General features: G+C 42.3%; 1 protein-coding gene and 1 long non-coding RNA gene across 3 annotated transcripts; one reads left to right on the forward strand and one right to left on the reverse strand.

Moving 5' to 3' along the window:
* The first annotated feature begins 758 nt into the window (after positions 1-758).
* Positions 759-17,244, forward strand: LOC149996561 (uncharacterized). 2 transcript variants are annotated; one of them, XR_016507428.1, is made up of 3 exons: positions 759-945; positions 7,370-7,443; positions 16,892-17,244. It is a non-coding gene; the product is annotated as an uncharacterized LOC149996561 (long non-coding RNA). The 2 variants fall into 2 exon arrangements; XR_016507429.1 differs by lacking the exon at positions 16,892-17,244 and adding an exon at positions 9,053-9,177.
* Positions 10,593-20,499, reverse strand: FRG1 (FSHD region gene 1). Its single transcript, XM_090258416.1, has 9 exons — positions 20,244-20,499; positions 18,221-18,291; positions 17,123-17,248; positions 16,272-16,329; positions 15,044-15,158; positions 12,800-12,904; positions 12,426-12,517; positions 11,853-11,963; positions 10,593-10,683 (listed from the first exon to the last, which is right to left on the reverse strand). The coding sequence occupies exons 1-9, from the start codon at positions 20,303-20,305 to the stop codon at positions 10,647-10,649; spliced, it is 777 nt and encodes a 258-aa protein (XP_090114542.1). The 5' UTR covers positions 20,306-20,499; the 3' UTR covers positions 10,593-10,646.
* Between the last annotated feature and the right edge of the window lie 7,490 nt (positions 20,500-27,989).

Consider the following 27,989-nt stretch of genomic DNA (forward strand, 5'->3'; position numbering starts at 1 on the left):
TACAAATTTAGGGTTCCCATGAAATCTAATTGTCCTTCCCATAGACTGTCAAAATAAAATAGTTATCTTCATTACCCTTCACTTGTAATTTATCTTTCTGTTTCTTGGTGAAACATTTTTGATGTCTTATTGAGCCTCTGACACCTCAGGTTCACGTTTGAAAAGCCATTTACTCTATTTCCACTTTCTTTGATAAGACAGATGATTCTGACCTGATTTATCGATTCAGGTAAAAAACAATGCTCTCTGAATCTCTTTGTTGTTTTGACTTTATATCCCTGCCTTTTTTCCATTTTTACCTGAACCCTTACAGTTACCTATTTAATACTGCAACCCGTCGGTTCTCCTAAGTTTGGGGTAGATCCATGCGTTCCCGCAATCAGTTCCGAGCACCTGCTCTGGGTGCTGGGTCACGGCGGAGGAAAACGGAGACTGGGGGGAAATGTAACTCGAACGAATATCTGGAAAACTTTACGTCCGTTTAGCCTTTTATTGCCTCCTCTCACCTCGGGTTTAATATTGTGGGCGTTTCGCCAGCCTCATTTCCTCTCCATTGCGCAGCCGCCACGGGATCAGGCTGAGCCACATCCTCATCTTTCGTCTTACCTGCGGAGGTGGGCCCTGGTTGGCCTGACGCGTGAGGTTGCCCTGTGCCTCTTGCCCCAGTTCTTGACTCCAGCCTCAGTCGTTCGGACTCTCGCATCCAACAGGTCATGGTGTGGCGATCAGGGCTCTTGTCCTATGGCTGAGGTGACGGTCCTTTCTCTTCTAACAGGAAAGAGCAAGCTGCTCGTCCACACGGCTGCTGGCCTTCGTGCTATAGGTTTGAAGGGCGCCACCATACTCTGGACGGCACAGAGGACAGAAACTGGGTCACTGAGACATCGCTAAGCTGCCCAGTCAACCAATCACGGAGCCTGTCCAACAACTGGACCCTTCATTAACGTGAGGCACTGCTCTTCTTTATTAGTTAAGCTAGGTCAAGTTCGTTTGCTTGCAGGTTGAATTATTGCATCTGAGAGTATGCTAGTGGATTTGCAGGGTAAAATAGGTATTTCTGCCTTCTCAAGAGCAGAGGAGGATTTATTGTAAAGCTCTTCCTTGCTCAGGCCTCGTCCAAGCCTTCTACCAAATTTTACACCTGCAATTCTTTTTTTAAAGAGGACCATCCAAATTGTATCAGCTTCAGGCCTCACAAAACCTGGATCTACCATCAGATGTGTTGGGGAGAAAACAGCCACCTTTCTCTCCAATCCCTTCAATTCCTCTCTCCTTAGGGGAGGACAGACTTAACTGGTAAGCAGCTGGAAGAGTCACAAGTGTGGCCTGGCCTCTCTGGCTCTGTCATTGAGGCCTGTCTGCCCATGGTGGTAAGCTCACCGCAGCAAGCGAGTCCTGGATGATGAGAGCGGTGGGGGGAGTAATTGCAGCCTTTGACCATGTCTCCCAAAGCTGGCCCCCCTCCAAACTTTTAAAACACTGTGCTAACAAGTGGCTGCAAAGACCGAAGGAAGTGTCACAAAAGGCTGGCGCTGGGACAGGTGGAGAGCAGGTCACCAAAGAAGGGACCCTTCCGCGAGGACTTGCATCTGCTGCCCCCAGCCCAGCCTCACCCCGCCGGCAGCTTATTCCCCTTCATGTTAGAAACCAGCTGTACCCTTGGGCGCCAGTTTGCATTTGCCACGTGACTGAGTGTCTAAGTTCATTGCAGAGGAGAAAGAGTTGGGTCCTCCGTTTGGCCTCCATTTCAGTTCAATCAGCAGCAGTAAAGCTGTGCTTGATCCCTGTCTGATGCCTGTGTATAGTTCTCCGTTGTTCCCCAGCTTGCAATGGTGAGGAGAATTGTCACCCCGAAATGACAATAGAAGCCAGCAATAGCAATTACAGTAATAATTTGTGTTGGAAAATTGCTATATGACGGCCTGAAAGTACCAAGCAGATAGCTAGGTGCTATGAAATATACACATGTGATAAAAATACAAATTTCTTTTTTTAAAAAAGATTTTATTTTATTTATTTTTAGAGAGAGAGGAAGGGAGGGAGGAAGAGAGAGAGAGAAGCATCCATGTTTGAGAGATACATCAATCAGTTGCCTCCAACACATCCCCAGGGGACCTGGCCCACAACCCAGGCATGTGCCCTGACTGGGAATCGAACTGGTGACCTTTTGGTTTGCAGGCTGGCACTCAATCCACTGAGACATGCCAGCCAGGGAAAAACAAAACAAAACAAATTTATGATCTCAGGGAGTTCCCAACTGGAAAGGAAAATAGCACTAATATATATAAACTTTTGAATCTGACCATAATTCAGACATATTTTATATGTGCTCAATTATACTGGGTTGCACCATATGAAACTGCCATTTTTGTGGGTTAAAAAGTGGTTGAATACCAACAGTTTCACATGGCCAACGTAATGTTTCCAACCTCCGAAACACTCACGATGATTTGGCTTGACTTGGAAGCTGCTGCCATCACAGCTGTAGGTACCTGCAGACCTCAGGGGACTGCTGCTGGCCCTCACCCCTTGAAGATTTATTTCACACCTGTCTCGCTGTCCCTATTTCTAATATGATTTCTGTTGACATTCTTGATGAATCAACAATCCTCCCAATAGTCTGGTTTCTTGGTTTCTTGACCTCTTCTCTTGCAAGGTCCTTAGCTTCTGTTTTATCTCAAGCACCCAGTTCCACAATTGTATCTTAGATATTGGAGCACTTGCTTCATTTCTCTTCGTAATGCTGCTGTCTATTGATTCTTCTCTTCCTCACTGGCTACCTCTTGAATATCCTCTGCTGGTGTCTCCTTGTCAGCTCAGTGTCCCAGCGCTCAGTCTTCAGGTGTCTTTTTTTTTCTTTACCTGCGCTCTCCCGTGAATGTGCTCTCATCCAATCTGATGACTTTAATGCCTTTTTTGAAACTGATGACTCTCAAATTTATGGCACTCGCTTAGATCTGTTCCCTGAACTCACACTCTTGCATCTAGCTATCTTCTCAACACCATCTACTTTGGGTACCTAATAGGCCTTTTACTAAACTTATGTCAAAAATGAACTCTTTTCTCTCTGTCTCAGTCCACACTGTCCCTTCCTCAAACTTCCCTATCTCAGTAAGTGGCAATTCCATCTTCTCATCTGCTGAGGCCAAAGATCTTACAGTTGGTTTTGACCTTTCTTTCCTACCACACACCAAACACACCAGCAAATCCTGTTGGCTGTGCCTTCAAAGTGTATTATATGCAGAATCCAAGCAATTCTCACCATTGCTGCCTCCACCTCGGCCCAAATCATTCTCCTGGAAAACTGCAGTAAACTTGTAATGGGTTTCCCTGCCTTTCCTCATGATTTATGTCCACATAAATCAGAACACGTCACTCCTCTCCTCAAAATGCTCCAGTGAGTAGAAGCCAATGATCTTATAAGTCCTACAAGGCCGCTCAAGACCTGGCCAGCCTCCTGCTCCCTCCCTGATCTCATATCCTACCAGCTTCACCATTTTTATGATGCTCCAGCCAGTTGGTCTTCCACACTGGACCTCAGACATGTCAAGTATGGTCCACCTGAGGAACTTGGTACTTACTGCTCCCACTCTCTGGAATGTCCTCTCCCAGATGTGTCTATGTGGACTACGCAAATGCTCAAATAGCTCCTCATTGGGGAGGCCTTCCTACAGCATCATGTAATATACGCCTCCACAAGTACCCCTTATCCTTCTTTGCTCACCTGACCTGACTCCAGAAGCCACGGCCATGTGGCATTATGCGTATGTACTTTTTTATTTGTTTAGCATCTGTCTTCTGACCAGAATGTGAGCTCCTGAGGACAGGGATATTGTTTTGTTTGCTGCTTATTCTCAGCACCTAGAACAATGTCTGGCACATAACAACAGCATTCAATAAGAAATAATTTGTGAATAAAGTAACTAAAGGAACTGCATTAGTGTCATATACCAAATGGTGTTTAAAATAATATAAGGTATCACCAAATTACAAATGAATTGTTTTCCAGAAGTTTTTAAATCAGGTGTTTGGAAATTAATATGCATTCTCCTTGTGAATGTGAAGTAAGTGCTGTTATTACCCCATCTCCTGGTTGAGAAATCTGAGGCTTAGGTTGAGTAACTGCTTAGGTTTCTGATTCCAAGCCATATGCACCTAACCCTTACTCTGAATGCCCAGACCAGGTCACAAAGCCTCTGGAAGTCCTACGGTTCTGATTTAATGTATTTTATAAAAAGGAAAGACTATAATGAAAGATACCTATCTTATACACAAAGAGCTTTATTTAGAGTCTAGCTTGACCTAGCTTTTTAGATTGTTCACTCAATTACACCTATTCCTTGATGGGTCTTTCTGCTTCCATCAGCCTATCTGCTTTCTCCCTACCCATCAGTCCTCCATTTTCTGGCTATCCTCTCCTCTCCAGCTGAGTTTCCAAGGGCCATCATTTCAACCACTCACTTGCCAATATATTAGATGTTCTTGTTGTTTGTCCTTTCATTGCCCGTTCTGTACAATCCCAACCCTGGATGAATACAACCTGGGCTACTGAGTTCTGCCCAGTAGATTAGGTATTATTATAAATCAAAATAAAAAATTTACTGGCCCCCAATACTACATAGCGAATCTGTGAATCTTATACGCTTTTATCTCTCCGTTAACAACCCTTCTCAAAACTTTGATCATCTACTGTTTCTTCCGTTACTCTTAGATGAATTATCTTCTTCTTGGAGAAAATATAAATTTTGGAGGGAGGACTGCCTCAATTCTCTGCCACGAAATCTAGTACTGAGTTTATACCTATCCTCATTCTTTGTACTTCTTCCTGCTATGATGGGAGGTTGTCTCTCCTGTTTAAGTCCAGTTCTTCCACTTGCCATCTTGGTTCTTGTTTCTACTTCCTTTCCAGAAATACCGTGCCATGAATGATGCCTTCTCTCTCTTGCCTTTCAATCTCTTCTTTTCGATTGGCTTTTGACATTAGCATTTAAGCATACTCAAGTCTTTTCTATGATAAGGGAAAAAATTCTCCCTTGGATCCTCTTACTAACATCCCTCACCAGTCCTCAAAAAGGTACTACACTGGAAATTCCCCTAAACTAATCCATGGACTAGAATCAGATCATCAGGAGATGTTTATGCATCTGAGGTAAACTGAGAAACAAAGACGTTAATGTTGTCCAGTCTACCCACTTAGCAAGTTCAAGATACATGTGTCAGATTAAGGTTACCCATCGTTTTCCCCTGAGAACTGTCTGTTATTCTGATGTTATATTCTTCAAACGTTTTTTTTTTTTTCTTTTAAAATTTAATACGCTTATAAAAGTATGGTGCTAGTTAGCAGTTTAAAAAAAAATTCTGCTTGGCAAAACAAAAACTTGCTCATCCTAAGTAATAAAAAAAATCTTTTGCATTTCTTATTGTGCCTTTAAATTAAAAAGTTTGCAACCAAGTTTATGATATCGCTCTCCTTACTCCTCACTCACCCCCCAGTGCTTCCTAATCTGGATATCAACCCAATCACCCTCCTATTGAGGTACCCAGTGCACTCTGTAATGCAAATTTCACGTCACTCCATCTTTCCATGTTAGAAAAACCCGACACCCCCTTTTCCTTAAAACGCCCCCCCTTTATGGCTTCCATCATACTACATTCCACTGGTTTTTGGAATCCTTGCCTGAGTTCCTTCTCTCAGTCCTTTTTCAGCTCCTCTGGACTAAGCTGCACTTGTATGGGAATCACCATGCTGCTGCCATTTCTGCTCATCCTACGCCATTCTGCGTCCCAGGGTGACCGCGTTCTTACGGCTTCGATGTCCCGTTCTGCCTCTGCTAGCTCCGCGTGGTTGCTCTCGGGCACTTCATGACAGACAAGTCACACCAAGCAGAAGTTTTTCTTTCTCCCTTCGAATCTGCTCTTCCTTCACCTCCAAGAAGTGCCTTCACCACCCACTCTAATGCTCAGGCAAGAAATCTAGGAATTGATTTCGACTCCTCTCTTTCCTTATTGCTTACATTTGATCTTAATTGTGAAGAACTGAAAACAATTCTGAAATCTGCCGCCCTCTCTCCGCCTCACTGGTATGGCCCAGCTTCAGGTGACCGTGATACCCTCCTTCTACCATGCTGTCTCTTCCTAAGTGGACTCCTGGTTTTCTCTCTTGCCCTTCCCCAAAATATTCTCTCTACTGCCATCAGAATGGTCTTTGGAAATGCAAATGTAATAGATCACTTCCTTGCTTAATACCTTCTGGTGATTTTCTGTTACCCTGATGGTCAAGTCCAGAACTCAGCGTGGCTCAGGAGGCTCTGCTTCTGCTCAGAAGCTGACCTGTTTCCGACTTCCTCTCTGGCCTTGATCGCTTATTCCTGTTCCTCAGTTGTGCCCGTTCAGCCAAAGCAGTTCTTCCAAAACGTATGCCCCCTCTTGCCTCAGCGTCCCTGCTCGCTGGGCTCCTGTGCGTGGAATATTCTCTCCCAGCCATGCCTTCACGCATGTGCGTCCTACCCACCCCTCACAACTCGGCTTAATTTATGTCCTCCTTAGAGAAGCCTGCCCTGACCTGCATCTTCCCAAAGTTTAGTCACGCTATTCATCAGTTCTCAGAAAGCCTGTACTTTTCCTTGTCAGTGCTTTGCACACTTAGAACTATTCCATTATTTGTTTCAAGTCTGCCTTTTATTAATAACCTGCAAACTCTGTCAAGACAGGGGTCACACCTGTGTTGTTTATCACTGTATCTGCAATACCCAGCGAGAGATCTAATATGTAAATTATATATTTAATTTAATTTCTGCTTTTTCTACCTCTAATGTTTTGATATGTAGCTTTTCATGCTAATTTGGATTATTTTGTAATTTTATTTTGATTTCTTCTTTGACCTATGAGTTTTTAAAAATAAATGTTTAAAAATTTTCCAAATGTGTAGAACTTTAAATTTATCTTTTAAAAACATTCCATGTATGTTTGAATTCTCTATCTTCCTTAGCTCTGTGTTAATTTTTGTAATATAAGTTCCAAGAGGGAGTAGTTTTTGCACTTTTGATAGTTTGTATATGTGTGTTTTATATGGTTAGTGTACCAGAAAGTGGTAAAGAAATTAGCACTCTTTCATAAACTCAAAAAGAGGCAACTCCCTGTGGATAAGAAGCCCTACTCACAAAATATCAGTTACTTTTTAAAGTTATCTTTTGTTATAATTTCTCAATAATTAATTGAATTTTTCAGAATCTATGGCCTTTTTTGCTCCTGTTTTATTTTTGGAGGCTAACTTTATGGCTAAACATGGAGTCAATTTTGGTATATGTTCCTTATGTCTGAAAAACAAATGAATCTTTTTATGTGAAATGTTCTTTTATATATCCTTTAGGTCAGGGGTCCCCAACCTCCAGCCACGGACCAATACCATCCCAGCCTGTTAGGAACCGGGCCGCACAGCGGGAGGTGAGCTTGAATGTAATACACTTTAATCACCCGGAAACCACCGCCCCCCCCCCGCCCCCCAGGTTCATGGAAACATTGTCTTCCTGGAAACCAGTCCCTGGTGCCCAAAAGGTTGGGGACCACTGCTTTAGGTCGTACTTTATGATTCTGCTGTTCAGTTTTCTGAGTTGTGGCTGCTCGATTTATTAATTATTGAGAGAGGTATGCTACAAATATACTATGGTGGTAGATTTGCCAGTTTCTCCTTGTAGTTCTCAATTTTTGCTTATATATTTTGAAGTTGTTATTAGATGCATACCAGTTTAGGATTGTTTTACTTTCATAGTGACATGACTTTCATCATGATGTAGTAACATGGTTCGTTTCTAATAATTCCTTTTGTTTTGAGTTTGTAACTAACATAGCTATAATGCTTTTTTGGTTAGAATATCTTTTTCTCACTCATTGACTTTTTGCATTCTTATGTTTCTTTAAATAACTTTTGCTCAATATTTAAAAATCCAATTGAAAAATTTTGGAGCACTTGGCTGATCTACATTTATTGTGGTAACTAGTATGTTTACACTTAACTTCTGCCATTATATCATGTGCTTTCCCCTAGTTTTTCTCCTTTTTTGCTTTCCTTTGAGTTAATTTTTTTTACCTGCTTATTGTGGTATATATTTTTTTTGTCTGCTTTTGGTGGTTACCCTAAGTATCTTAATTTGCCAAATTAACAGTGTCTAAAGTTAATCAACATACACTCTGAAAAGAAACTATATTCTTTAAGAAACACGAAAGCAGTGTTGAAAGACAAGGCTAAATGGAAAGAATGCATATTGTTTCTCCATCACAGAAAATAACTGTAATATATGACAAGTGTCCTACTGCCATCAAATTAAACAGAAATACATTGGATAGTGCCAGAGACTTTTCTGGGATATAGTACACAAGAAATGTTCAAAAACAAAACCTGCCTTAACACCATCAAGTTCCCTTAATAAAATATGCACTTTTTAAAAATTGTAAACTAATAGGTGAATGCAAAAAGGGGAAATAAAGGTATGGGATTATTCTTTTAAATTTGTTTCTAATCTTTTCATTAAATTAAATGGATTTCAATATGTATGAGCCAGAAAAAAATTTTAATGGACTTTACCTGCTTTAAGCCCCTCGGGCTACTATTGATTAGGACAATAACATAAAAGAATAATTTTATGAAAAGAAAGTCATTCTTTATTTCCCATCCCAGTTAAGAAAACTATCATAATAATTTGGTTAATATAATATGGCATTAAGCTAGCATATTTTAATATGTTCTTCTGTCATAAGAGTTCAGAATAACTGAGTAAATGTCATTTCTGCAACAGTGAGTTGGAGCCATGGACTGATTAGTGTCTATGCTGGGGCTGACCCAGGAACTCCGTAGTGTGTGGGTGTGTGCTGGGAAGGCCCAGGCAGCTCCTTCACGTGAGCGTCTGAGCCAGTCACAATGCACTCAGAATTAAACTTTGGGCAAAATATTTAAAAATCATCTAAAGGCAATGGAGAGTGACCAAAAGCCTGCAGAAACTTGAGGGGCGATCACTCCAGTAGGAGGGAATTGTATTCTTAACTCTTTTTGATTTAGGATTGGCCGCAGGCGGTGCTCCAGAAAAGCAGCCTCAAGTTGCGCTATTTGAGGAACCGGAGGACAGAGTTCAGAGACCAGGGAATCTGGAAAGTGCGGAGGAAGTCAGGAGTGGGAGAGAGCTGCAGGGCCCCGCGTGGCCCAAAGGCCTGCTCCTCTCTGAGTCCGCATCCTCGGGGCGGACTTCAGGCAGCCCAAACAGAAGGAACTGGTCAGATTTCCACTGTTGCCCACCAGCGGGGGAGAGAATTTGGAGCTTGAGGTCAGCCAAGTTAACTGCCTATTATATGATACAAAGAATTTTTCAGAGGAACAAGACAGACTCCCCAGCTTCTATAACACATGATTCACCTTGTCCCTAAGACAATCTAATTATAGCGGACACATGAAGAAAAATCCTCAGGAGAAAAGGCAAGCAGTGGAGAACGACCCCCAGACGCCCAAGGTGTTAGAATTAGTGCACAAGGATTTTCAAGGTAGCTCTTATAACTCTGCCCCGAAACATAGACAAAGCCCCCCCGACCCCCAAATCCTCTTCACGGATAGAAAGTTCCAAGAGAAAAGGAAAGTGTTACAACACTGGGATCAAATGGATTCTAGAAGTGAGAAATGGTGTCTGCAATTGAAAAATCGTCAGAATGGTTGAACAGTAGTTTGGAGATGGTCAGGTAGTAAGTAGGTCAGTAAATTTACAGACAGAAAAACTGAAATTACCTAATGTGAAAAACGTGGGCAGTCAAAGCTGGGTGTGGGGAGCTTTTTCTTTGGTTACTGCTTTTATTGTATTGTATATAAGCCTTAAAAAGTTTAATTGTAGTTGACATACGATCTTATATTAGTTTCAGGTGTACATAGGGTTTCAGCATTTTTATGTTACAAAATGATCACCGCGCTGTGCAGTTACAGCCTCTCACCATATTACATTACGCCCTTGTGACTTACTTGTAACTGAGTCCTCTCAACACCCTTCACCTATTTCACTGGTCCGCCTGCCCCCCTTCCCTCTGGCAACCACCAGCTTTTCCTCTATCTGGGTCTGCTCATTTTGTTTCTTTAAGATACCACATACATGTGAAATCTTGCAGTATTTGTCTTTCTCTTCATAACCTTCTTACAGATAAGGTTGCTAGACTGGCAATTCAGGGAAATGCTTGGCCAGATTTCAAGAGTGCTTTAAGCAGAATTTCTCATTTCCTCATGTATGAGGTGGAAAAATGTGGGCCGCATGGCAGAATCTAGGTGCGCTCATTCTTGACCTCTGCCCCTCTCCCAGGCCAATGTCAGTGCTATAAACCAGGGTTTGTGTAACATGCATGATGGACGTGGGGAAGGAACATTTGTCTGTATCCTACGACAGGAAGTCCTGAAAAGAAAACAAACTCTGTGGCCCTTGAAGTGTGTACTCTAAGTTTCACTTCCCTGTGAAACACTGCAGTTAACTAAGAAGTACATCCACGGAGAAGCTCAGTGAAACGCTTAATCTTGGTCACACTAATAGTTGAGCAATAATTGCATAATGACCCAGGGACTCTGTTAAAAATACTTCTACTGATTATTTTATTAAGAAAAAAACAAAAGTAGACAAAAATCCTGGTCATTTGCAGTATCTGTCAGCTTTCAATTTCGCTCTCCTGTTTGGAAAAAAAAAAAAAAGTTAATCTACATAGAACGTTCCATTTACAGTAAACTGCTACTAAATATAAATTCACGTATGAAATTATGTTCTCAATTTTGGTTATATTATCACACCACTTATATTAAAATAATTAAAATTTTACTTTTCAGTTTTATGTTTCATACTAAATGGATTCTATCTTATGGAAGTCTTTTCCTGATCTCTAACAAATGTGCCTAAGGGCTTTTTCAAGTCACAATACCAATTTTAATGACCTCGGATTTTAAGCATGCCTGAAACTTCTATTCAACAAGGTATTTTCCTAAGTGATAAAAGTTACAGGACATAGACCCTAGTCTATTTCTTCTGAATCCATAACCTGATTTATTTTCATATCCTATTCTTGATGTCTTAGAACTAGATACTAGATGCTAATTTGCTCAGATGGAAAAAAATTCTTACATTATTTATTGACTTCAGGTAATAACTTGATCAACTAGTTAACAGGAAATACACTCTCTTTATCAAGTAATATAAAGAAATGTCTTTAAGACTAATTTTGCAACGTGGGACCTGAGTAAGTGGCAGGAAATTAGCACCTTCTCTTTCAATCTGGCACTTCTTCGATTTCAGTTGTTAAGCTCAAAGTTAAACATCTCTACTCATTTTTTAATGTTGTAAGTTCAGGGAATTATTTACCTAAATAAGTAATAAATATTAATAATGTGCTATGATAAATATCCTGCGCACTTCTGAATTCGACTTAATAAAAAGAATGCTTCAATTTCACTTAATTTTCTATTTAGTAATTTTTAAAGTGGCCTATTTTTATCTCATTTTTAGGACCCTGGGCCACTCTAACAGAACTAACTGAATTTTGAAATTAGTCAAATGACTTCTTTCTAGCCTGCTTCTCACAGTTCTAAAAAGATGTTAAAGGAAATTTATACTGTAATTTCAGTGAAATCTGAATTCCTTACCACAAAAGATATAAGTACTTGGAAACTGGCTCTATGTAGTTTTTCTTGGTGATTTTTTTCCCAGACTTATGATATCCTTTTTTGGTAATATTACCATGATTACAAATTAGAAATAAAGACAAATATTTGAGAATATTCAAAAAGAACATTGGTTTTATAAATGCTACTTCGTATTTAATCATAGCTGGAAATAAGTAAAATATACCTGTCCAGAAGTGTTTCATGTAAAAATCCATCCTTCCGGGCCTTTTTAAGGATTTTACTGTCTTCTTTACTTATTTTAAGTTTGTGGTCTTGGAAGCTCTGAAATTTCTTTCTGTTAAGAAAATATTTTTCATGAAAAATATCTCCGACTTTGATCATACATGATTACCGATGAACTTACAGCGTTTCATTCATTTAAAGAAACCTAGCTGAACCTCCTTAGTGATACACAGCGTTCACCGCAGACGCTCCGCGGAGCCCACCTCGGCCAGGGGACGCCGGCTGCAGGCCCGGGTCCCGGGGTCGGGACAGGAGCTGGCGGGCATTCTGTCCAGACAAGTTACAGCCAGTCTACTAGTGAACAGGGAGAGCAGGCGAAGCCAGGCAACGTTGGCTCTGAAAGCCAGGAGAGTTAGGAAAACTGCAGGCCCGAGGAAAAGAGAAGCGCTCAGCTCAGTGCTGTCCCAGAGTTCACATGACGCTGCCCCCTCCTGTCCTTCGGGATTTTCTTTTCCGTGCTTGGAGAAGCCCTTGCCTGTCAAACCTGCAGATCTGAAAGGAAAAGAACACCTACACATAATTGACTTCGCACTGTTTAACGTTTCCTTTGTCTTCTTCTGGAACATCATCTTTCTTCTCAGTTTCTCTTTCAGCACAGGATCTAATCTGGATATTGGAGAGGAGAACCCAGTAAGTTTCACATTCATCTTCCTCTTTTCCAACTTTACTTATTACATAGGGACATTCTAGGTGGTTTCTTATGCAAAAGAAGAAAACAATTAACTTAGCAATTAGATTCAGGAAAAGACCGTGCAACCTTTTCTGGTGTCCAGGTCGACGCTCCAACCAACTGCGCGGCCCGGCCAGGGCCGCTTTTTAACATTTTAAGGAGATCTAGTCACATCATATGTGACATGTTATTAATCTAAAGAAAAACGTCCTGATTACCTTTATCATTTCTTCTTCTCCTGCTGTTTTACTTTTTGCTTCTATATCGCCTGCTTCATTGCATCTGATAAAGCAGCTATTTGAGGCCAATAAAGCCATTTTCCCCTAAATAGATAACAAAAATAATGATGAGAATACCTGCTGCAAAAGAATTCTTAAGTCTTGAGACTAAATTCTCCCCCATGAGTCTAAAATGTACAGGAAAAAGAATTTAGAAAAAAAATCTGGAAAATAAAAAATAAAACATATAGAAAACCAAAACCTATAATCTAATTATTCAAAGAAAACCAAAATAAGTATTTTCAATATACCCTATTAGTAGGGCTAAATTATAACTAGCTGAAATAGAATTGTCTCCTTTGGTCTAAAAGATCTATTTAAGATATAACTAATTTAGTTGAGTTTGAAAAAAAAACAGCTTTAAAGACATTAAAAAATAATATCGTCGTCGTCGTCGTCGTCGTCGTCGTCGGCAGCCGTCCGTCTCGAGAGACGATGGTGTAGCTTCTTAAGAGTCTATCTGCACCGCCGAGAATGGCTGTGCAGTCCGACTCGGGAGTGACACGGTATCTGTCTCCTCCCGTGTTAAATCGACATCTTGTGATGACGCTGGAGTGTCCTCTCCAGTGAAGCTGAAGCTACAGAGCCTGGGCAGGGTGATATGGAGGGTCTGCTGTTGCCCATGCAGCAGACCCCCCCTCTCTTCGCAGCTGAAGGGTCCAAGGGAAAGACGGAGTCAATACAGCTTGGCTTCAGGTGCGCCGCAGGAGTTGCCGGTGTTGACTACAACGTCAAACCGCCTTAGGGACTCCGGCTCCGGATTTTCTGTCGGGGTTTACTCCCTTAGCCTTTCCCCTGAAGAGGTATGCCGCAAGGCAGCGGAGAAAAAATAATATAAGGCACAATAATTTACTCAAATAGTTGTGTTTTAAGTAAACTTTTTCTCCGTAATTAGAAAATATAAGACTGTATCATATAAAAACTAGCCCGTGGTGACTCTGAATTTACTATTCAGAACTTTAAGAATCAATGTCTGAGAGACTTTTATGTGGAAAGGAATATTCATATTCTTTTTAGTTGTTTAATGTTCAATGTACTATCTGAGTCTGATGAATAAAACTCTGAAAACTAATTTTCTTATGTAGCTAAACCTAGATTATGAATTTGATTAATTAGATATCCTTACACATAGAAGTTTTAATCATAACTTGCATATTGTTTATTCTTTTGGAAAAAAGAATACACCCCAGACAAAGTATTCACAAGTATAATACTTACAAAAATGTATTAATAACCTTCTATCAAGTTACAAACGTGCCCGAGGTGCAAGGGCTGGGTTTTCTGTCACCTGGGTGACTCTTGTAGTCCAGGGCGCTTTAAACCAGGACTGCTGACCTTGCAGTCACTTTTTGCAATCAAGTTTTACCTGTTACATCTGGGACGTTTAAGTCTCCGATTTAAATTTGAAAAACTTAATGTCTTTCCCCAAAATAAAGTGAAATGAACTTCCCTAAAGTTCTGTATGAATGGTAGTTATCTGACTCTTCAGCCTGACCTTCTGATATAATGGCCTTTTCTGTTGGTGTACTTTTTATTATAAGCATCTCATTATATTGGTAGGGTCATCTACAAGGGGTTACAACCCATTAGTAGCTCATGAAATCAGTTTAGTGGGTCCTGACCACTACTGAAAAACCAGAACACAAAAACAGAGGTAAAACAGAATAGAAAATACCAGAGTACAAACACATAGATAAATAAGTACATTTAAGTACAGTTCTAGCTTCAGTTACGTATGTGTGTATGTACTGGGCTGCAATGTGCAGTGGGAAAATGTTGTTCTCACTGGATTGGACTGAAAAAGTTTGAAAGTTAGAGGTCCAAAGGTTTTATCTCAGGGCATAAGGGAATGAGTATAATTAATTCTCTCTTTTTGGGGTGATGCCTGGCTCATTTTTCATCTTTGTACACTGTAATTCTGTATATACAACTTTATATTTTGCTTTTTATTGCAAGCATTACAGCTTATATATTATATAGCAAATATTTTCCAAATCATTATTCTTCAAATATACTACTTTAATGGATGTATAATGCTCCATTATAGATGTATTAAATTTTATTTTTTCCTGCTTTTGTAAGTAGTGCTGTTGGTATCTTTCTGTACATAAAATTGCTGATTTATCACTAGGAGAGGTTCCTGACATTGACAAGAAGCTTTTTACGAACAGTAGTAGCACTTACATCTTGGAAGACTGGCTCCCACTGTTCTCTTGGCCCGATTGCATCTGAACGTCCAACAACAAGTCCATCTGAGTTTATACCAAGGTATTTTCCATAGCCAGACTTTAGGGCAATCCTTCAGATTAACAAAAAGATAAATGTTAAAAACGGAAACTTACATACAGCACATGAAAATAATGTGTATGTGTATGTATGTAAAAATTCAGACTACCCATAGTTCAAATATTTAAAAGGCACATGTGATCAGTGGCTACTGTATTGGAAACAGTAGTTCTATATATACAATTTCATATTCTGCTTTTTATTGCAAGTGTTATATCTTATATATTATATAGCAAACCTTTTCCAAATTCTTAATTCTTCAAATATATAAAGAAATTTGAGTTTACTGACTCGTCTTTTGCTTTCAGTCTTTAAAAGTCCTTACGACTTACTTATTGGTCATTCAAAGGAAGTATAGAAATAATCATCTTAATATTTTTTTTTAAAGAAAAAAACATGATTTCTACGTTTTAGCTTACCAATCCCCTGTGATGCCAGGGGACTGACTTTGTACTTATTTATAGGTTAATGATAATATAATACAAATCATTATCGTCTTGATGTAGCCCATTACTAGGATAGAGAAATTCAGTGTCCACATCTACCGCACAAAGCATCACTCTGTACTTCTGCATGTGAGAATTAAAAAGGTCAGCTTACAAAATGACTGTGACAAGAATGAGTAAAATGTCCTTCTGGTTTTTGTGACTATGCAGCCTTCTCTGCTGGTTTCAACAATATGCCTTTCTTCTCTCCTCCTGCTTTTCGCTTGATTTTCACCACTGAGTTTATATATCACAGCAACAACAGCCAGATTTTGTCTTACGTCTGTTTTCATCACAGGATGTTTCTAATCTATATCTTATTTGGCTGTGACATTATTAATTTTCATTTTTTCCAGCACAGTATTATATATTGCTAGGTATCATAATGTATGCTTTCATCTGGGGCTTTATTTCTCTTTTAAAGAAAAATACTGAAACTGTAATTTAATATACCTAAATATCAACTGGATATATACATAATGTTATATTTTGTTAAATATCACAACATATACTTTCCAAATATATTGTTTTGCTTTATAAATCAAAATTACTCTGTGGGTTTAAGTTAGCTATATATTGAAAATTTTTAATGAATAAAACTAAAGAAAAAGGTTATTAATTACAGTTCAACTTGAGCTTACCTGGAATCAGACAATTTGACGGCCGTGAACTGTTCTGGAGGACTTGGGCCCTCATCAACTACAGGAGAAAAACATTCTGAAATAGATCTGACATGTATTATAAATGAACACATAAAGATAACTCTTCAGTTTTAAAATATATAGTTTTTCTTTTAAAATTAAATGTAAGAACATTACATTACCATATAAGGTAGTAGTCACATTATCAAGATCAATTTTATGTTCTTATAACTGTAGCGTTAGTTTTACCTGCTTAATAAGATAGGTCAGCATGATGCTTATTTAGTCACTTCCAAGATATTTTCTCTTTGTGTTATAAAATGCAGTCAGTACATGGACAAACCACTTCATTTAAGAAAAAACTAAATGGTTTAATTAATTCAAGCAATCACTATTCAGACCAAAAGATATTGCCCTTTATCTTCTAATTACTTCATAGCTCAGTGTTTCCTTTGATGAGCTCAAAGGGAATGGGAAAACTTGAAACTGTTTCCAATGTTCCAGGTTAGTTTTGGCAAAGGGTCTGAAGAGTAAAGGAATTCAAAACTTTGACTCAGCCAGGTTTTCTTTTTCTTTCCACATATGATTCCAATTATTCATGTTGTTTTTGATTTCCATAGATATGCTCCTGGAACTATAAAGAATGTTTTCAAATTCTTATACTAGAAAGAAGGAGTTGCCAATAACTGGTAAATACTGAGGAAAGAAAAAAGTGGAAGAGTCAAGTGCAACAGATCCATTCCTTTGGAATACATTACACTTGAGACTGGTTCGACACTGGCCCATGTGAACAAAGGCAGTAGGCTGTAGACTTTAAGTGGCCTTTCCCGTTCATCGCTTCTCGTACAAACCTTCTTTATGCGGCGCTCCAAGTGTAAAAAGTCCATTGTCAAGTGCATGTATGTAGGTTCCTTTATCCATTTCAATTGCTATGGTTCCTGAAATTTCACCAAAGTTTGTTACTGTCCACCAGATCCCTAAAAAATAAAATTGATATTTAAAATTTATATCTTAGATTTGATACAAGGTTCTTGTTGCTGTTGTTATAAGTTACTTTCTAAAAATTTTGCAGTTCTTAGAAATAATAGAGAGGGATCTGATCTACCCTTGACTCACTTTCTCCCAATGGTATCCTTTTGCATAACTTTTCTATTGATAGAGCATCATCAAAACCAGGACACTGACAATTATACACTCCATTAATTTGGTAATGTCTCAACTACCAGATCAATATACAGAAATCACTTGTATAGCTATATAAAAACAGCAAACAGCTTAAAAATAAAAATTTTAAATTCTACTTACAGTAGCATAAAATTATGAACTACTTAACAATTTAAAAAAGACATGGAAGATTGCTAACACTAAAAACTGCAAATTATTGAGAGTCAATGTTGTTAAGATGTCAGGTCTCCCCAAATGATCTAGATTCAATACAATTCCCTAGAAAATCCAACAGGTTTTAATCTAGAAAGTGATAAACTGATTATAAAATTTGTATGTAAATTCAAAGGATCTAGAATAGTCAAAATAATCTTGAAAAAGAAGTATAACATTGGAAGATTCATATCACTTGATTTTAAGACTTTGTTAAGTGATAGTAATCAAGACAAATATATCAGAAGAACATTAGACAAAATGATGGGGAAAAAGTCTAGAAATAGACCAACGCATACTTACTGTAATTTGTAAAATATATTTGGTTAAATAATATTTATATCAAGCCTTGACAATTATGTATCAGACTCTTGGCTATTACATAGTCTAACATTGTCTATTAAACCAGAGCCGTGTCCTCTCTCTGTGCTTTGTTTTGATAATGAAGATATACAAATAGGTCATAAATTCCTTCTACTTTCTTGTCACTACTTATCTCTAACTAGGAAAATATTTTTAAACAGGTCTCCACCAGTGTTAACGTTCCTCGGAATAAAGTGTAGACAACTTACCAACAATATCAAGTTGGGTTTCTTCATCATTCTCTCTTTTTCTCTTCTTCTCTTTGTTCTTTTTCTTCTTACTGCAGGAGATCATTTGTACAGGTGAGTTTAGTTACACTGATTTACATTTTAAATATCACAAGATAGAATCCTTTAAGCTGTACCCTGGCTTATACATTATTAATTTACATGGACACACCTCTTCTAATACTGCGACGCCGCTCCTGACCCTGTATATGGTGGTTGTGTTACAGTTTGGAGCACAGACCCCTCCGCCAGCCCGCCTGATCTTAAACCCTAATTCTATCATTTCTTAGCGCTGTGATTTCGGGCGAAAGAACGGACTCTTTGAGTCCATTTCTCCACCTGTAAAATAAGGAGAATAATTTGACTCAACTCTTAAGGTTATTGTGAGGATTAGGAGTTAATGTGTATTTTCCTACATTGCTGGTGAGGATGGGAAATGGTGAAGTTGCTCTGGAAACCAGTTTGGGGTTCCTCAAAAAGTTAAACACAGAGTTACCACATGACCTAACAATTCCACCGCTACGTATATACCCAACAGAGATGAAAACATATGTCCGTATGACAACTGCATAAGAATATCTATAGCAGTATTATTCACAATAGCCAAAAAGTAGGAAATCCCAAACGTCCATCAAGTCTGAAAGGATAAGCAAAACGTGTGACGCCTACAAATGTCACACTCGCAGTGGAGTATTATTCAGCTCTAAAAGGAATGGGCGCTGATGCCCCGTACAACGCGGACGGACACCGAGGATGTTCTGCCAGGTGAAAGCCAGATACAAAAGGCTGCATACTGTATGATTACATTCGTGTGGCCTATTCAGAGCAGGCCAGTCCAGAGACAGAAAGCGAGTTAGTGGTTGCCAGGGGCAGAGGGGGGCATGGGGGGCGGGGGTGTCAGTGCTTAATGGGCAAGGGGTTTCCTTTCGAGGTGATGAAAACTTTTATCAACTACTGATAGTCGTGAACCTTGTGAATATACTAGAAAGACTGAACTGCACGTTAAAAGGTTACATTTTATGGCATGTAAATAATATTGCATTAATTTAAGTAACCCAAAATAAAAAAAAATAAAGGATTAAAAAACCCAGGGGCGATTTTAAAAGCTAACACGCCGTGTCTGCAACAGTTCTTCGCACGGAGAAAGGGCTTTCTGTGTGTCAGTCGGGATCAGTAGTTACGATAATGACAAGACGCGTTTGTTTGCATTTTCATCATAAAGTCCACGTTCAGGAGCTAACTCTGCTCCTGTCAGGAAATGCAGAGCGGAAGTCTCAGCTTTACTCCAGGGCGGGGCTTCGCCTCGTTCCGTGACACTTTCTTTCCACGGTACCGGGCCCAGGAGGAAACGCTCACGTTTTTAAGACCCGTTCACCGGGGCAAACCTACCAGTTGAAAAAGAGGCGGAGATACGAGCGGGAAGATACCTGTTCCTAACAATCTGAATCACCGCCTTGCATCTGGGGCTCTGATTTACTGCACATCTTATTTTATTTAATCCTCATAGCAACTATTGTTTTGTTTTTTTGTTTTTTTTCATAACAATCATTTAAGAGTATGATTAATCCCTCTTGGCGAGTAAACGGACGCTCACAGACACTACTCGCCACAAACCACAGAACCGGGCAACTGGTGGAGTCCAGACTCGGGCCCGTGTCCCCGGCAAAACCCGCATCTGCACACCGAGCGGAAGGGTCGTCAGGAACTCTAAGGCGGAGGGAGACCGTGGTGCAAATAACGATCGCTGACAAAGGCAGCTGGGGCCCTCGTCGTCAGGCCGATGCGGGGTTTGGGGCGCGGCGGGGAGGACGCCCAAACCCGAGGCTCCGGGGCTCCTGGTCCCGCTCTCCCGTCTCCTCCGCTTTCGGGGCGCGTCCCTGCGGCCGGTCCTCCAGCTCCGCCCGGGCCCCCGGGCTGCGAGCCTCAAATGGCGCTGACAGCTGCCCGAGCCTCCAGGAGACTGGCCTGGGGGGCGGGGGGTGTCCTGGCCAACCCCCGGCCTTACCTTTTGCTCTTGGTTCCCTTGAGCACGAGTTTGGTGGACTTCACGTAGGAGTATTCGGCCATGGGTCTGGCGACAACTCTCTAGAACGGTGGGAGCCGGCTCAGGATAAAGCACCTCGACTGCAGTAGGAACGGACGAGGGAGGCACAACACCGACGCCCTGAAAGCGCCCGCACGCACCCGCAGCAGCGGCTGGGTCTCCGCCGAACCCCGGTTCTTTTTCGCCGGGTAGATTTCACTTCCTGTTTACTGTCCCGGGCTACGGCAGCCGCAGAGGGTCGGAATACGTCACAGCCGGTTCCCTGCCTGAGAACGCCTGCGTGTTGCGGAAACGCGCCCTCTGGTGGTCGTGGCGGGTCTAACAGCCGTGGTTGGCGCGTCAGCCACTGTTGGGATAGCCTGCGGGTCTCGGGGTACAAAGTGGCTCCATCCGCCCTCCGCATGCAGCCCGCAGCGCTCTGAGCCTGGCTCCCCCGGGGCAGCCCAGAGCATCATCTGGCCTTGGACGCCTTCAGACCATTTCCATTCCATAAACGTTTATTATAGTGCTGTAACTAGGGGCGCAGGAGCGATGTACTCCAGGAAGCAATTAGGGGATAAAATAAAAGGGAATTAAATGTCCAAATTGGGGCCGCAGATTCCATAAACGCTGCAGGAATTTGGGTGGAGCTTGGCCCTGAAAACGAACGTAATCCGAGAAGTCTGTCAGTGCGGGGCGGGCCTCGAGAGAGGCTTTCCAGCATCCTCGGCCACGAAGCCGTTCTCCCGCCGGCTCTGCCCAAGCGCGTCCGGAGGGATCTTTCTAAGGAAATCGCTGATCATTATTCCCCAACCTAAAGGGCAGCCTGCTGTTTTCAGGAAGAAAAACCCTAGCATCATTTAATAAACTGTCAAAGCGTGGCCTCTTTTCCGACCACTTAGGCCCGGCCACCCGCTGCGGTCACAGCGAGTCATTGCAAACGTCTGAGCGCTCGCTCTGGGTCCGGTTCTGCTGCCCGCAGCGCAGTCCTTGCCTCGCGCCCACGCGCTTCCCTCGGTCCTTTCATTCAACCTTTAAGACACACCCAGGCACGGTTTCCTCCAAAAAAAACAAAACAAAAATCTCGGAATGACCTGGATTTCCCTCAATATGTGCACTTCTCATTCTATAGCTTAATTGTGTGCTTTTTTTTTTTTTAAGGGCAGGAGCTGTAGCTTCTTCATCGTCGTTTCACCTGTATCCTAACTCGTGTCTGCTTCGGAGCAGACCCTGCGCAAACGTCTAGGGTATTAAGATTCTACAACCTGTAGTTACGCTGCGGGACAGTGACAGGAGTGGAACAGCATGTGTCTGGACGAGAGAGGAGAGGTGGCGGTAGAGAAGCGGAAGGAGAAAAATTGGGTGGGTAAGGGAACAGCACACCATCGAGGCCACTGGAAGTCAATTCCTTATTAGTTTATCAGCCATCTCTGCAAAGACACTGCCTGGTGACGAGTCTTAGGGGCCTTTGTCTAAGTAAGTAATGCGCAGTGAGCATCGGTACAGCGTGTAGTTAAAAGTGTAGCTTCGGCAGACAGACTGCTCGGGTGGACAAACCTCACCCTCTCTTTAGACGCTAGGCGACTGTGGGCCAGTTATTTAACCTCCATATATCCACGTCCTTCAGCTGTAAAATGGGATGATGCCTCCTAGGATCACGATGAAGATAAAGAAAATTAATAGAGAAAAACGCTTTAAACAGATCCTGATAAATATTAAGTGTCATAAATGTTAGCTGTTATTATTAGTTATCACAGTGCTCTGAGGAAGGTACCCCCCAAAATGACAGCAGGTATGGAGGTGACATGTTGCAGGAGGAGGGGCACCTAGCTTGTTCTAGGAATCACGAGAGGCTTCGTAGTCAAAGTGGCGTCTGAGAAGGATCCTGACCAATGGGTGGGATTTTGGAGGTGGCAATGGGGAGGACCTGCTCGTCCGATGGTGGGAACAGTAGGGACCAAGGCCTGGGGATAGAAAAATACAGGGCTTGTGCCAGGAGTGGTCAGTGGCCTTGTTGGCTGGAGCCCTGGGCATGTAGAATTGGGGGCAGGGGTGGGTGGGGGAGATCTAGGATAGAGACAGGAAGGAAGTTGGGGTCATTTTGTAGCTGGCAAATTGGGGTGAAATTGGTAAGCCGTGGAGAGGGATTCAGTCGCAGGCGGGGAGCTGAACGGTGTGGCACTCCAAGGCGACTGTTCTGCAGCGGTGGGTCCGATGGGCTGTGTAAGTGCTACCAGGCCCCTCCCCCTCCCCCTCTTTATAAAAACAGAAAACACGAGACCACGTGAGCTTCAAGAACCTTAGGAGATGTCATGAAACACACGATTCCTGGTGGCGCCGTAGAGTCAGGATGGGTCTATCTCAAACCTGACTCAGAAAACAAAACCATCACAAATAACTTAGTCGATTAGTGTCCTTGCTTACTATTACATCATCTTTTTCCAGTATTTTTACAATATGGCCTTTTTTTTTTTCCTATACCATGACAATCCACCTGTCATGATGAAAAATTCCCAGTCATGAGCAAGAGAGACAAGATGGGAGGCTACTCTTTTTTTATTTTTTTTTGAAGGGATATTTGGTAAAATCCTCAATTTCCTCATTTTTAAAAATGGGGTTAGTAATTGCAGCCTTAGGGTTAGGGTTTAATCGAAAAATTCATGCAGAGAGGCTATGATCCACATAGTAAGCACTCATTAGATATTAGCTGTGGTCACCACCAACCTCCTTATCAGAGGGTTATCATCACATAGAGAGGAAGCTTTACTCCTCATCGGAATCACTGCAGGCATTTGTTAAAAATACCGATTCCCAGACTCCTCACTCAGAGACTCTTATTCAAAAGACTCTTGATGGGACCCAGGAATATATTTTTTTGACAAGTGTTAACCAGTGATTCTTATGATCAGGCAAATTTGGGCAACATGGACTTAGAAGTTACGTTTTCATTACTGGCAGCTGGAGACGGGTTTTCCCCAAACTTCTGTCTACAGTTTAGGCAAGCTGAGGGGCTTGTCTTGGTTCAAGGTAGGTATAAGGGGGGGAGGGGGGTTCCACTGGACCAGAGGAGAGAGCATTCCGCAGGGAGGGAGTAGGACGTTCGGAGGGTGTGGCTAGGAGAGGGAACTGCCTCCCGGGACTCAGGCAAATAGATGGGAAAGGACAGAGAGACAAAGGAGGGTCCCAGGAGATCCACAGTGGTGCTCAGCTTCCCAGCTGCACGCAGCTGGCCCGGGAGTGACAGAGCAGGAAGGACAGAGAGGGGTGAGGTGGGCCGCCCCCAACCCCTTGGCTCGGTGGAAACTCACTGTCCAGCAGTGGTCTCAGGATCGCGGATGAGAGACAATAAGTAACCCAAACTCTGTATTTTGTCTGGGAGGAGCAAAGGTGGCTGATCTCTCTAGTGGAGAAGAGCCCCGATCAAGCCTTCCAAGCTCCTTTTATTGAGGAGGGTATCCAGGGGACACAGAGTCAGGATACACAAGTCATCAATTTCAAATGCTTGGATTACTGTTAACAATCACTGGTTACCGATAACAATGTAAGGAACATCGTGAGCATTCTGGGTCACGGTCTATTAGACATCCTGGCACTATGTGGACATCAGGTGCAAAGCTTTATCCACCTTCCGGGTACTTGATGTCACACAGGGTCAACAGCTAACTTAAGAGAAGAGAAAAAAAGAGCAAGCTTCAAAGCAGAATATTCATTCTTTAAATCCAATTTTCACAGGAACCCCCTGAATAGGCTTTTTGGGTCATGTCCGTCTCCGGCCTTTCTGGTCTTCCAGTCAAGACTCACAGGCCTCCCCAGGGGTGCCTAACTTGTGGCCGGGCTGCAATTCCCAAAACCACGCAGGGCGGTCCCCTACAAGAGGTGCCTAAGACATTCGTCCTATACTCTCAGCTCATGCGTGCCGGACCACAGAGCCAGTGTTCCTTCATGCTGCCTTGGAAAGGGACTTGGACACGGGCTGATAGGACAGGTGAGTCAGCAGAGGCACTAGAGGGACGGGAGGCCTCAGAATGTGGTGCTGTGGGGATCAGAAAAGCAAATGGCAGTGGGTGACTGGGAACTTCAGCAGTGGGTGCCCGTGCCTGGACTGGGCTCATGTCCACGGACACCTGGGCAGGGCGCTCAGAGGCCCGTGCACAGCTGAGACCAGCGAGTCCCAGAAGGTGGGCACCCCCGCCGAAGGCTGCGTGGATTTTGTCTTCACACAGATGCCCTCTGTAGGATGAACAGCGCAGAAGGTAGGCTGAGGAAGCAGCCTTGAGTTTGAACTTGGAATGGACTGAGTGCTCAGGAGAATTGATTAATGGGAAAAAGGGCCAGTGCATTTATTTGGCAAGTCTAAGCCTTTTCCCACACTCTACTGAGAAAGAATAAAATGAGATCAGTTACAGAAATAAAAGATCTTTTAAAAACTTTTTGCACATATGTACAGTTTATGTGAAATTTCAACATTTTTACATGTCACATTGGTAAAGTGCCGTGTAAGCACTCCATAAATATTACTATCTATTGTTTTACTTCTAGTTTGTTTTATTTATTCTTATTTGTATTTCTAGTTAGTTTTCTTCCCAGTTTTCTGTGACAATGATTTAATATTCGCAGCATAGGTAACTTATATACCATGTTCACGTTAGGACTACAAATTTTCTCTTTCTGCTGTCTTTTTCTGCATCTATTCCTGTGCTTTTCTCCTATGTGTTTGGATTGCCTCCTGCCCCCAAATAATCTAGGATTATCTCCCAATCTCAAGGCCCTTAATTCAATCATATGTGTAAAGCCCCCTTTGCTGTGTAATGGAACAAATTCATAGGCTCCAGAGATTGGGACCCCTGAGCGGGGGCAGAGCATTGTCCTGACCACTACAAAGGCAGAGTCTTGAACTTGTTCATATCTATATTTTGTGCAACTGATTTCAGAACCTGGAACACATTAGACTCTAAATAAATGTTGAGTCAGTGAATAAATATTTCAATTTATAGACTGCTGCCACATTGCCACCCCCATTTCTGGTTGGAACGTCCGTGTAAGAATTAAATAGCCAGAACTAAAAATAAAATCCATACTTTCTCCAGTGGGATTTGCATGGAATGGTATTTTAACGTGAGAGTATACTTGGTTGATATTCTTCACTGCAAATAACAGAAATAAATCATGGCCAACTTCAGCAGAATAGAACTTAATGCTAAGATATTACATTACCGTCTCCATTTTGCATTCAGTTTGAATTTGGTTACATTATTCCTTTCATTGGAGTGTCCCGGAGACCCTTTTCTGTTTATTTCTATTAGCAGAGATCTTATCCATCAAGCCTTTCTCAAATGCCACTCCCGTGGAACATTTTCTGATCCCCAATCAAATATAATCTGTCCTAGAAGTCTCCCTAAAAACATGTTCAGACCTGCCTTGTGATTTTACACCTTATGTTGCACTGTTTCTTCCTTTACTAAGAGGGTGCTGTGGCAGATAAGCTTACCCACCAGCCGTTTGGGATCCTGAGCCCAGTGTGGGGAGGGCCCCACCTTCCAGGGGAGGGCCCCACCCGGAGGGCTGCACCCACCCACCTTCCGGGGCAGGACGGCCTCTCCTGCCACCACAAAAGCTGCCAGGCAGCACCCATGCTCATTTTCCCAGTTCCCTCGGCTTTGCTAGGGTGGGCCCAGCCCGGGCGAGACCACTGTGTGTTTCCCGGAATTTTGAACCCGATGGAATCTGCAAAGGAAGCGAGACAGTCAGAGATGGTTCTGAGCAGCTGTGGCGGAGATGCAGGGTCGGGCTGGTGGCAGCAGGGGCCCAGGAACAGCAGAACCCAGCTGCGTGGTGACGAGTGTCCAATGGCAACAGCCTGGAGGTGGCATTCTAAGCAGGTTGCTTCTGTGGGATGAACTTGGCCATGCCAGCATCTTCCATGAGTTTGTGAATGATCCAGTACCTTTCTTCCTGTAGACTTGATATTTGTGTGTCCCCCCCAAATTCGTATGCTGAAGGCTGATCCCCAATGAGATGGTATTTGGAGGTAGGGCCTTGGGGCAGTGTCCAGTGTGCTTATTAAAGAGCCCACCCTTTCCACCCTGTGAGGACATGTTAAAATGCCACTCCTTCCAGGCATCCCCACTGGAGAAAAGCATGAATTTTATTTTTAATTCTGGCTCAGAATAATAGGGTTAATAATAGAGTTGATGGGCACTGTTAACAAAGGCTATGAGTAATAAACTTCCTGTGGAATTTATTCTTAAGGGGGAAACAAAATCCTCTCATGGAAACTTCCCAATCAATGGTCTCCAGAAATTTATTAAGTAACCCAGTGAATTGTGTTAATTTACCATGGTATTTGATAGACTGGTTTTGTATGTCCAGGGTGATTTTTTTCCCCTAAGATAAAGCTTTTGGAAAAAAAGAAAGAAAGAAACATCTCTAGACCCTCCTACTCTAAATTATCTGTTTTCATTGCCATGAGATCTATTTATTGAAATTCTCTTTAATTTTAACACTAGGCATTGTAACATCAAAGTAAAATAATTATTCTTGTTCTTGTTTCTGGAATTACTGTAGGTTTGAAAATTGACTTATTTACCCTAAACCAACTGGACACACACCCATATAGCCAGCTCCCTCGTTGGGGTCCCCGGGAACAGGCAGTGACTCCTTTTCTGTCTTATTAGCAGGTCCAAGAAGCATGGCACCTGGCCTGGAGCGCAGTCGTGGGCTGGATTGCAGCCCCCAGGGACCCTCGGTGACAGTCCTCCAGGGATGCCTACTCCTGGCGCTGGGGGTGGCCTCAGCCTCGTGCCCCCAGCGCCAGGGACAGAGAGGGGCTTCACCTGGGAACTCAGATAGTGGCTCAGACAGGAAGAAGGGGCCAGCGGGGGAGAGCAGCCAACAAGTACAAAAGGAGAAGCCTAACTTGTCTATCCGTTGCCTCAGAAATCCCTTCCAACTATTTCCAACAGAAACATCTAACGCCTCAGGAGCGTTAAGAAGGCTGTCACAAGTGCACCTCCTGAGGACCTACGATGGACTTTCTGCACCGCACTCTTCCCAGATTTACGACAGGTGGCCTTGGCTAAGATCCACAGCAGGTGTATCGCATCGAGTAGCAGGACGACAGGACTCGGGACAGGTGACATTCTTTCTACCACCTTCTATCATTATTTTCTCCCTGATCAGGAGGCTCAAAGAACCTTGCGTTTCCTTTTTTCCAGCGGATACATTTCTAAGCAGAGACCAGTTTGCTGGTTCCCCCGAGAAAGAGAGAGTTTACAAACTGTGTCTTAGAGAGAAGGAGGGGTTTCCAAACGGACTAAAGACACCCAGGGACGCCTTTGTGTAAGGTGTTGGTAAGTGCTGATGCCCTTCACACTGAGAACCTCTCCATCCTAGGGAGGCCTGGAGTCGGGAAATGGTTTCTGGATTTTGCAACAAGGCTTTGTGAGGGGAATGGGAAATGACATGGATGAAGCTACGTCACAGAGCGTGGGTGTTAGGCCGCCAGTTCTCCAGCTCTTTGGTTTCAGGGCCCTTTATAAACCTCTTCACACTTATTGAGTGAGGCCCCTAGAGAGTTCGTGTTTGGGTGGATCATCTCTATCTCCGTTCACCGTATTGAAAATCGAAACTGAGAAATTCAACACGTCATTAGGAAATAGACATATTACAAGTTAACGTACATGATCTTATTAAAAATAATTATTTTTAAGACAACAAGATTGAGCCAAG

The sequence above is a fragment of the Furipterus horrens genome, unplaced genomic scaffold (assembly GCF_987537825.1).
Source record: "Furipterus horrens unplaced genomic scaffold, mFurHor1.1.pri manual_scaffold_12, whole genome shotgun sequence".
Classification (NCBI taxonomy): Eukaryota; Metazoa; Chordata; class Mammalia; order Chiroptera; family Furipteridae; genus Furipterus; species Furipterus horrens.